We start from the raw sequence: 12,223 nt of genomic DNA, 5'->3' as shown, positions 1-12,223 counted from the left end.
CACAATCACATACCTAACCTGTTTAGCCATTCTCTAATGAATTTCCAGTTTTTTTGCTACCACAGACCAGCTAAAATCTTTTAGAAAACATAGGTTATATTTCTTTTGTGAACACATTAGGAAACAGATCTAATAGTGATAACAAATGTTATACACAATTTTATAGCTATTTGGGTCTATTTTCAGCTTGCTCTCCAAAATGGATCAACAGCTTTACCAATTATGTATTAATGTCCCAAGTTTTCCATATTTCCTCTAGCATTAGTAATATTTTACTTCTGTCATTTTAGCCAATATGATAGGTATGAGATTGTTTTAATTTGCATTTTTCTAATCAGTAATAATTTAGAGCATTTTCCCCCTATAACTATAGTTTTGAATTTTTTTAAATCACAGAACTACCTGTTCATAATCCATTGACCCTTTATTCAATTGGGGATAGACTCATACAGTCTTTTAAATTGACATTTTCCTATATATTTGAGATATGAGACCTTATCTAAAGAACTGTCTAAAATTTAGTCCCCCAAATTTTTGCTTTTCTTCTGATTTTGTTTACATTACATTTTATTTATACAAACCCTTTTAAATTAATGTAGTAAAAGTTATCCATTTTACATCTCACAATATTTTATCTCTTGTTCTTTCATAGATTATTTTCCTAGTCTCAAGTCTAATAAGTCCATGTTTTTCTAATATTTTCATATCTCCAGTTATATCTAGGTCATGTATTCTTTTTTTTTTTTTTTTTTTAAAGGTCATGTAGTCTTACTTTGACTATATCTTGGTAAATGGTGTAAGATTATTTAGGTCTATACCCAATTTCTGTCAGGCTGCTTTCCAGTTTTCCCAATAATTTTTTTTTTTTTTTTAACGAACTACTGTATTTTTATCTCAAGCTTAAATCTTTATACTTGTCAAGTACAAAGTTACTGTAGTCACTTACGACAGTTTAATTTTTGACATTATGTTCAGAATTCAAATCAAGGATAAAAACTCCTCTATGAATTTCTTTCTCCTATCTTCCAGGTACTTTTGTAAGAATAATTCCAAGCATAGACTATTATCTTAAGTCTTAGAGTACCTCAAAAAGAAAAAGTACAGCATGATAAGTTAAAATACGCTTTTACTCATTTGAAACTATATAAAATTAAAAACATCACCGATTGATTCTCATTAGTGAATTAAAATAATAACTTTTGAAAATGAATATGATTACCAAAGTTTTAATGCTTATGATTTTTTTTTCTTTTTCTTTTTCTTTTTCTTTTTCTTTTTTTTTTTTTTTTGTAGAACACAAAGTAATTATAGTGGGATTGGATAACGCAGGGAAAACTACCATTCTCTATCAATTGTAAGTATCAATATTCAAATTTGTCATTATTTTTATATTTTTTGGTATGAACAATAAAAATTAAGGTTCCTCTTATAATTTTATAACCTATAATCTTATAATCTATAATCTCTATCAAACTCCTGACCTGAAGGCCAGGAAACTGTCTAATTACATCTTGAATGAAATTAAAATGTAATTGGGAAATATTTAACAAAATAAATAAAAAATATTACAATATCAATGATGTTAATTTGTGCTTTTTTAAGTCAATATGCAGCCCTCCATTTATCTGAATTTGACACTACTGATCTAAAATATTTGAAAAAAAGTCACTACATATAAACTTTTTTGTCAGAAGTCGGCTAACTTAAAAGCATAAAATAAACCAAAGCCCTTTTGCCAATGAGGATTTTTATTCCTTTTTGGGGTTCTTGAAAATAGGGTGAAAACTGCTGAAGCATTTAGCTAGGTTCTCAGGGAATGTCCAACACAAAGAACTGGCTGAAAGTAAATAGATAATAACAACTCAACATTTCTATAGTGTTTTGTGGATCTTTTAAGCAATTTTAGAAAGATCATAAATGTGGACATAGAAGCCAGGCTATCCCTCACCATGGGTGGAACACATCTCTAAAGAAAGTATTGAAAATTTTCTAACTAATTATGGTGCTTGTGACATAAAGAATATTTATTTTGAAGAGAGAATCAGATCCAAAATCATTTTTGCTTATTAATTAGAAGTTGAAAAATTTTCAGCAGGTGGATAGTAATACTTAATCTTGAAGGAATTAGTCCATCAAATCCATTTCTCAAAGTAAACTTAATTTTCCTTTCACAGTCAATGAAATGGTGATCTTTGGGAAATTAAATATGTTTTGTGTTGTAGGCATATAACAAATAGATGTCATGTATTAATGTGAATCTTCTAACTTTGCCTTTTCAGCTCCTCCACTGTTCACTGTCAATCTGACCATATAAATCTCACTTCACTTGTCCTCTAAAACAGTTTTCAGTCTTAAGATTTTCAATACCATGAGGAATGTTAAAGATCATCTTATCCTGCCTCCTTATTTTATAATGATGCACAATGCAGCTTAGCATTTTGAAATGATTTCAATCATGACATCATTAATAATAGAGGCAAATCAAGAGCTAAAGTTTTGAATGCCTTCATGTTGGAACCTGCATCTGACTCTCTCCCATTGTAATGTGCTTTTTGAACTACATTTTTGCTGAAAGTAACTAATGGATAGCACTTAGTAGAGTTTAGTTATTCTTAAGTCAATTATTTCTTAGTCTTCAGGTATTTTAATGTAATAATCTTAAAATGTAATCTAAACTTATGAAAAGTTTTTATTATTGTTGAAACTTTGAAATAAATTTGAAAAGGTGTAGAAAAGTCAGAGTGATGTTTACTAATCAGTGATCATGTAGTTTGGGGCATAGAAAAAATCAAATAACCTGAAAGAAACATAATATTGTTTTTTTTTTTTGTTTGTTTTTATTATAATAACTTTTTATTGACAGAACCCATGCCAGGGTAATTTTTTACAACATTATCCCTTGCACTCACTTCTGTTCCGATTTTTCCCCTTCCTCCCTCCACCCCTTCCCCCAGATGGCAAGCAGTCCTATATATGTTGAATATGTCATAGTATATCCTAGATACAATATATGTGTGCAGAACCAAACAGTTTTCTTGTTGCACAGGGAGAATTGGATTCAGAAGGTAAAAATAATCCGGGAAGAAAAACAAAAATGCAAACAGTTTACATTCATTTCCCAGTGTTCTTTCTTTGGGTGTAGCTGCTTCTGTCCATCATTGATCAATTGAAACTGAATTAGGTCTCTTTGTCAAAGAAATCCACTTCCATCAGAATACATCTTCATACAGTATCGTTGTTGACGTATATAATCTCTTGGTTCTGCTCATTTCACTTGGCATCAGTTCATGTAAGTCTTTCCCAGCCTCTCTATATTCATCCTGTTGGTTATTTCTTAAAGAACAATACTATTCCATAACATTCATATACCACAATTTACCCAACCATTTCCAATTGATGGGCATCCAAGAAACATAATATTGAAATTAATTATGATTAATATTTTAAAATATTGATCAATGGCTGTGTCACAGCCGGTACTTTGTGTTGGACATTCCTTGAGAACCCTAGGGAAATAGATCTTTAACTCAAATTAGTTTTCAAAGTAAGAAACCTGTTGTTTACCTCTGACTGAAAAGATTAACTGAACAGCTTCTGTCTCTCTCTCTTTCCACAGCTTGATGAATGAAGTGGTCCATACCTCTCCAACCATAGGAAGCAATGTTGAAGAAATAGTTGTGAAGAACACTCATTTTCTTATGTGGGATATTGGTGGACAAGAGTCACTGAGGTCATCATGGAATACCTACTACTCTAACACAGAGGTATATTAAAAAATCCCTGGAAAATGCACATACACACAAAATAGCAAATCTAAATACTTGACAGACTAGATATTGATGTGGGTTCAGAGGTTCCTCATACCAAGCAATCAGATTCAAGCCTTTCTTTCCATTCTCATTGTTAACATTTTGCTAAGTTTTCATCATTTCACACTATATTTACTGCTGTTGCCTTGTAGCTCATAGTCATGAAATATTAGGCTTGGAAGACACCTAATGTTTAAGGCCTTTTTAAATAAATACATTTGGGGTCAGCACAAAGATAAAAAAATAGAATATGTTTTTTATATATAGATAAAAACAGAAAGGACATTTTTAATAAAATAAAGTAATAGTGGAAATACACTGTAAAGCCTCATCATAATGTGGGAAGGACTTTTGAGTTCTTGAAATATCATCTAGTGGTGTGCCAGCTCTGGAAATTCCTTAGATGTGAAGATGAGACCATCATTAAACTACATCTGTGTGTTGGCCAAGAATTAGTCTAGATCAAAGCTTCTTAAATTGTGGATCACGGCTCCGCGTGGGGCTGTGTAACTGAACAGTGGGAGGCGAGGTTTCACAAAATTATAATTTATTATTTATAGATGTTTGATTTGAATACCTATTTTATATATCTATTCACCTGGAGTTCATGTAAAAATTTCTCTGGTGAAAAGGGATTGTGAGTGGATAATGTTTAAGAAGCCCTAGTCTAGGTCAATTCAAGGGATCATCATCAGATCGGCTATTTTTTCATCTATGGTGTCCCCGTTTTATACTAAAGAATAAATTATAAATTGTATGGGTAAAGGAGTATTCACATTGAAATCACAGATCCTTTATCTTAAATAAGTAGAAGTACATGCATTCTTCAAAATACTTGGTATGATTTTAATTAATAACCTTGATTATGTCAATTCCCAGTGTTTCTCTTCACTTTGTTTAAGGTTGTACTTGTTAGCATCTGTGTTTATAAAATCTAGAGGTTGAGTATTCCTCCTTTTAAAAAATAATTATTTCCATTTTCCAGGTTCACTTCTGGTTAGGTTTAGAATTTTATTAGATGGAGTAATGCATTAGTGTATGGGATACAGCTGTTTAAGTGCACTGTTGTCACCCATTGTATTTTCCTATATAAAATAACTAAAAATCTTCTTTCAAAGTGAAGTCAAGATTATTTATATTAGGTAGAGCTCCTTTTTTTGTGCTAAGACTTTTTCTTGCCAATACATGTATATAGTCAGATATATATGCAGCGTGTGTATGTATAGTCAGATGAAGAGGGAACTAAGCAAAGGCCCTAACTACAATTACAGGGTGATTTAATTTCTATTTCTACTGTCAAATGAAAATTTGACACACTGGCAGATGTTGTGAAGGGAGTAGGAGAACAACAAAAGTTTTTGGACTATAATACTATTTAAAAAGCTCAGCAGCTGGTGCTTTTATCTAGAGCACAAAAGTATCTCCAGCTGGGAAGAGAACACAGTGCAGTAATAAAGGTGCCTTTGATAAATAGGTCAAAGTTGACTACAGCTGATCAGTGTTATGTTAAGAAAGCAAACAAAGCATTTCAAAGGGTAATTTTTGAAATTACTGAAGCTCTGGAAGACTTTTGATTATAGTGTGTATTCTGCTTTCAGACATAGAGATTGTTGCTCTGTCACTTCCTGTTGCAGGGCTTTTCAAGTGGGAAATATGTGTGTATAGATGTCGAGAATATTAAAGTTAATTCACTTCAACACAGTATCTTGACCTTTATGGCCAATACATTAACATAATATACAAAATCTTTATGATTCCGAGTTTGCCTAATTATGTTCTAGTGCTTTTAACAGTGCCCATGCTTTTTGTAGACTTGTATGTCTTTCCTTCCTTCTTTTACTTCAACAAGACGTCCAGTGTTTCATGGCTCAGTTCTGAATGATATTTATCTTGAAGAGTAACAATAACTGCTAATTTTATTATTGGAGATACTTTTGATATGACTTAAGTTGTTTGTTTCCTTTGTTCCTCATAATTATTCAGACACCAAACATCATTTTTCTTTTTCATTGCCTCTCAGATTCAGTTCTCATTTTTTCAAATCTCTTTGTAAATACTTTATTCCAAGTTTTCCTTGCATCATGCTACACTTGTTTTCTAGCTCATAGACTAATGGAATGAGGAAAGTGAGAACAAGAAAAAGATAATTGACTTTCTGGAAGTCACAGAATTTTCTAGTGGCAAAATTAGAAATCGGGGTTTCTTCCCTGATGTTTTTTCCAATGTGTCATCGTATTCTCACTCTTGCTTTCTCTCTCACTTGAGACCATTTTGAAGGTAGTTGCCATCTTCCTACATCTTATTACTTACTATATCAGATTTAAATTGCTTTGTCTAGGTTTCAAGGTCTTCCCTAAATTATCTAATTTAATTCTTTATCACATACCTTCAGTTTCAGAGAATTAATATTTTTCTTTTTCTTTGCCTAAATAAATACTTCCTTTTCTTTAATGTCTACCTTTCCTTTAAATCTTTCCTGCCTACTCACATAGAAAAGTAGGAAGAGTAATGGAAAGAACCTTAGATTAAGAAAACTTGGATTCATATTTTATCTTTGAAATTCAGTTTTCTTTGTGGCATTGGGGAAATGTTTTAATTTCTAAAATGGGATAGTAATACCTGGAATCTCTGCTTCATAGACTTGTTGAGATCTTTAAATTATTTATGGGCTTATTACTCTCCTCATTTCATTAATGCTATTAAAAATTCTAGCAGTCATAACTAGTTTATTTTATTTTACTAAATTCTTACCTCTTCTTGCCATCTGTTCTCTTAAACTGGATTTTTTGTCCTTCATCTTTGTTTCTTTGTCCTTAGGTGTTTCTCAAGTCTTTCTCTTTTATGTTAGTGGAGGGTAAAAATAGCAGCATTGAGAGAGTGTAGTCTTCTTAGTAGAGAGCTGACATCATTATCAAGAAGATCTGGGTTCAGTCCTTGCCTCTAATTCATTCTGGGGTGAAGACATTTAATCTGTGTGCCAGATGACAATATAAGGTTATTGTAGGATAATTTTTTGATCTGCTTTGGTTGTAGGAGTTGCCTAATTTGGAGGAAGCAAGTGAAATTGCAGATTAGGATGAGAGGAAAACGGATTATATTATCATTTATATTTATATATAGTTATAGTTTATTTATATAGTACTTATCTACAGAATACTTTCCAGTAGCCCTGTGGTTTTTCAAATGTATTAAGCCATTATATTATTTTTAATTGTACTTTACTTATGTGTATTAACACACAAACATTCTTAAAACCATACCATTTTTCAGTTAATTGATGATATTTTGAAAATATCACTGTCATATAAAACATTTCAAAATTGAAATCTAGAACTTTATAATTATCTGACAGTTTTAGGAAGAAGAAAACCATTAATTAAACCATAAATTAATCCTAACTCTATTATCTTCTGATAGAAAGATATTACCCTGTAAGATGAAGCAATAGAAGAATTGCGCATGTTTAATTTATATTGGATTACTTGCTGTCTAGGGGAGTGGGGAGGGAGAAAAATTGGAACACAGGATTTTGCAAAGGTAAATGTTAAACTATCTTTGTATGTTTTTGGAAAAATAAATAAGGTATTATTAAAAAATAAGATCAAACAAGAATATCCCAGCACTTAATGGAATTGAACCCAGAAAACTCCAATACTTACGTTATTTATGGTATTGATGAACCTAAATGAAAGTTATAATACATTTTCTTGCTCATTTTTGAGAAAAGATATCTCAATGTTTAAGTATATTTAATAAATTCTAAGTAATCATTTGTGATAAGGTTAATAATAACTAGTGATAATGATATGTGGAATGGAAATATTTCTATCACTTGATAATGGATTTGGAGAAATTTTTCACATTTCCAGTTCTAACCTTGAGTTTTATATATAATTAGATATCAGTTATATCTATATGCATATGAAAATTCCAATAAGAAGCCCTAGTATGGTTTTATAAAATGGATTGAAAATTTAATGGTAAATCTTGCCAGCTTTTTATTTAAATACAAGAAAAAAATGCAACTGATTTTATTTATATGATTATTTTCAAACATGTCTGTCCTATATAAATGATAAACTTGTAATTTCTTTCTAGTTCATCATTCTTGTTGTTGATAGCATTGACAGAGAACGACTGGCTATTACTAGAGAAGAGCTTTATAGAATGCTGGCTCATGAGGTAAACAGTAAAACTTTTTTATTTGTTTTTGAATGACCTCAGTTACTAGAGCACATAGAACATTGTCTTTTTACATTGATTTTGCTTGATAATTGTGTTCTGATTAGTCTGGTGTGATATTGTTTGGTAATCGTACCTTTAAATCCTTATGATTAACTGAGAAGCATAAATGGCTAAAAATTGTAAGACTGGATTAATTTATAGGTATCCAATAAATAATATTTATTTTAATTGACTTTTCTTATTTTACTCTTTTAATGTCTTTTTCCAATGTTACATGGTAGCTTGGATGGCACCTTCAGTACTCAAAGGCTATTAATAATACCATTGTTTTGAAAGTCCCAATAGATCCTACTTTCAAATGAGAATCTAGTAATGAACTGTTTTTGTCCGAGGACCAAAATAACTAAATTTGGAGAGTCTCATTTGCTAAGGTTGACCATCTGATAAAGAGAGAGTGTTTTTGGGTATAACATTACAGTCTACCTATGATAATAGAGGAGTTATAATCTACTTTGGTGAGAGTACTTATTATCTTTGATGAAACTGATAAAAGTTTTTCTTTTGTTATGAAAAAGGTTCCAAGCATATTTAATGCTTCCAGATAGTCTGCAATTTATAGTTGAGTTTTTTATTGTTTCTCTACATGGTAATCTTCTTTATCAACATTTGTACATGGTGAAATAAATTACATATTTTTTAAGTGAAACAGAATCTAAGATGGAGAACTAAAACCAGAATTATATAAAAGAACTCTATTTTGAACTGATTTTTTTTTTAGACTTCAAAAAAATTGGCTGAATGTTTGACCACACATTAAGAGTAGAATATTAATTTCATTGAAATATAATTACTCTTATGTTTAGTGTTATTATTGAACTTTGACATATTGAAACAAAATGCAAAATGAATTATAATTCATTGTCTACCCTTTATTAACTCGGCATCTTTAAAATGAGATGTGGCTATTTGGTAAAAATTTATTTTGGCTATAGTAAGTTTTTAAGTTTTTTTTTTTTAATTAAATTTTGTTACTTGATAATTTGAAAATAATAATAATAAATTCAATAATAATTTTAACTGAAAAGATATTCTTTATTACTTTGTCTTTCTCCCGGTCTCTTGCAGAATACTCTGTACATTGGGTTATCATACCCAATTTCAGTCCTTATATTTTCTTAATTGCTACACTACAAGTCAGAAATATTTTTATTGTAGGATTTACGGAAGGCTGCTGTTCTTATCTTTGCAAATAAGCAAGACATGAAGGGGTGTATGACAGCAGCTGAAATCTCTAAGTACCTCACCCTTAGTTCCATTAAGGATCATCCATGGCATATTCAGTCTTGCTGTGCTTTAACAGGAGAAGGGTAAGTATTTATCTTGAAGAGAGACCTAAATAGATGATATTATTTTAATATAGAGCTTTAAAATTTATAAGGCATGTTATATAGAGCCTCTTCATTTGAGCCTCTTAGCAGCTCTGTGAAGTAGGTGCTCTCAATATTATTAGCCCCATTTTACACATCAAGAAACCAAGGCTTAGAAAAATTAACTGAGTTGCTAACCTCTCAACATGTAAGTTATATGTTAGTTTTTGTTTCTGTTATACGTATAACATTTTTTCTGGAAGAAGATGAGAGAGAGTGTCATATAAGGTGATATCCTGTGGGTTCTTCAGGGTGGATATAGTCTAAGATTGAGCATTCCTTTTCATTCTTTCAGATCCACCTTATACTGATTTTTAAGTCAGTCCTTTAGGAAGGAGCAACATTATGAATAACTGTGTATGTCTGTTGATTTGGGATGAACTTTCACAGAGCCAGCCTAGAGCTGTCAAAAGAATGTTGGAGGAGAGAAGAGGGAACCATAGGTCCCAGTTGTGGCTCTATTACTCTAAGTATCATATGGTCCCTCTTGGGGTTTTTGTTTCCTCATCTGCAAGATCAAAGGAATGACTTAGTTGGTCTCTAATGGCCCTTCTAGCTCTAAAATCCTCTGGGTTTTGTCATTATTGAAATTAACCTTGGAATAGAGGAATCATGATAATGAAGTCGTCAGACTTCAAAGTACTTGACATCATTAAAAAGCTGCCTTATCATCCTCCTTCTAAGGGACCTGTCCTTGACAGAGTATGGTTATCCTGAGTGAATCTGATGGTACCAGTGTGGTTTGGAGCAGTCAGTTTCAAATCCTTTCCAACCCAGGTGACCCACCATAAGCTTTGTAAGTCCCATACAGTAACCTCATTTCTTCTAAACTGGAATTGGAAATGAGCTGAAATTCTTCTAAGATTAGCTAAAACTAGGCTTTTTAGACTATGCTATAATCATTATTAAAACTCTCAGTCCAGCATAGTTACTTATACATTTTTCTTTTTTGGCTGGGTGATTTACTATAACAGTTCTGTACCTCATAGTTTGAGTTGCCTGGATCCCTTGCATCACCCTAAGTATGAGAGGCAACTGTGAGTAAAAAGCATTAGGCATGAAGTCAGGTAGACCTAAGGTCAAATCTTACTTCAGATAATAGCTGTCTTGTCTCTGGGCCATTGCATTTAATCTCTCTTTGCTTCATTTACCTTGTTTGTAAAATGAGGATGATTATAATAACAACACTTGTCTCACAGAGTTGTAAGGACCAAGTGAGATGTGTAAAGTTCTTTACATACCTTAAAGCATTTTAGGTATGTGTATATATGTATTATATTTTATTATATATTTTTATTGTGTGTGTATGTGCATATATATATGTATTAGTTCTATATGTTAGAACTAATAAGTTCTAAACTATAAATAAATAAATAAATAAATAAACTTGTTAAGAAAACCATTCAGCAGCTTATTCTCTTGTTTTTGAAGATGAAACTGAAGAAAACTTCTCACCAAGTTGACCAAATAAAATCACATGATTTTGTTGAAATGAATCTTTCACTTTGATATTCTTTCTCTTTTTTTAATATTTTCTCTGTGTGAATGTCAAAATGTTCTAATATGGTTGTACCAATGTTGGGAAAAACTTAAAAAGAAAACATAGAGCTCAATTTTTAAGTAAAATGTTTTATTTTTTTAAAGTAGTTGAATTGTTATCTCTGGTTGTTTTCAGGTTATGCCAAGGTCTAGAGTGGATGACCTCCCGAATCGGTGTGAGCTAACTTTTTGTTCAAGAAGGGGACTGCTTCTATTTATTCTGTGGACATGAACATATTTCCTGGTACTTTTGACTGCTTAGGCAGCAGCATGTTTAATTTATAACAACACAAACCTCTATGAGCAACACTTGAATCAAGTGCAGCTGAACTGGAACATAATATTTTTCTTAACATTTTTAAAATGCACTAATCCTCAGTTGGATGAACATAATGTGTCTGTGTTTCAGCAACAAAGTTCTCCTGACTACTTATCCTAATGCATTCAAGGATGGCCTTGCCAGAAACGTTTGTCATAATGTTTTATACTTTCTGTAATACTGAAAACCTACTATTTATCTGAACCTAACACGCCCATTTTCATTTATTAAGTTTTAGGCAAATGTTGATCTGGAAGAACACTAGAAATCACAGACTAATGTTTGCAGATTTCTTTGGGTCTAAAGATTATCTCTCTCTTTTATATTATCCATCCTTTGTGTGCAGAAATTTAACCCAATGAAAAATGTGTATGAGTGATATCTGGAATCCTAAAGAGTTGTGAAAATTTACCCACCAATGGGTAAATGTCCTCACCTCAATGCATGTCATAGAAGAATTTGTTACATTTTTAAGTATGGCTTTTTAAGGTTTCATGTTTCTTGTTCTTGGCCTATAGAATTATGATTAATTTTCTATCTGTATGACTTGGGGAAAGGGTTTAGATATATATGTGTGTGTGACCTTATAGTTGGCCAAAAAAAAAAAACCACAAAACCTGAATCAGGATGAGAGATTATTTGAGAGTGAAGGTTTGATATAAAGTTTGGCAGCTCTTTCTGACATTTATGTATAAATTCCACATTAATTAGTATACTTTTTATATAGGAAGTCACAAAAGCATACCAGCACTAAATTAAAACAGATCACTTTAAAATATGTTTTACTATCAGAGACAGCCATACAAACCACACCATTTCCAAGTGATCAGTATATATAAGTAGTAGCAACATAGCTCTGAGTCATATAATCTGGGCAATATTAAGCCTAAGTGAGTAAATAGGCCATTTCATAATTGATCATATATAAAGTGTGTATGTCTACA

General features: G+C 31.4%; 1 protein-coding gene across 2 annotated transcripts in view; it reads left to right on the top strand.

Annotated features, from left to right (window-relative positions):
- Positions 1–12,005, top strand: part of ARL5B (ADP ribosylation factor like GTPase 5B) — a 39,128-nt gene extending 27,123 nt beyond the window's left edge. For both annotated transcript variants that reach the window (XM_031939896.1, XM_031939897.1), the window contains exons 2-6: positions 1,294–1,354; positions 3,617–3,764; positions 7,908–7,991; positions 9,210–9,361; positions 11,097–12,005. In XM_031939896.1, coding sequence (XP_031795756.1) covers positions 1,294–1,354; positions 3,617–3,764; positions 7,908–7,991; positions 9,210–9,361; positions 11,097–11,145 — 494 coding nt within the window. In that variant the 3' untranslated portion in view covers positions 11,146–12,005. The remainder of the gene's footprint in view (positions 1–1,293; positions 1,355–3,616; positions 3,765–7,907; positions 7,992–9,209; positions 9,362–11,096) is intronic.
- Positions 12,006–12,223: the final 218 nt, after the last annotated feature.

Source organism: Sarcophilus harrisii, chromosome 5 (genome assembly GCF_902635505.1).
Source record: "Sarcophilus harrisii chromosome 5, mSarHar1.11, whole genome shotgun sequence".
Lineage (NCBI taxonomy): Eukaryota > Metazoa > Chordata > Mammalia > Dasyuromorphia > Dasyuridae > Sarcophilus > Sarcophilus harrisii.
This window is presented reverse-complemented; position numbering and strand designations above follow the sequence as displayed.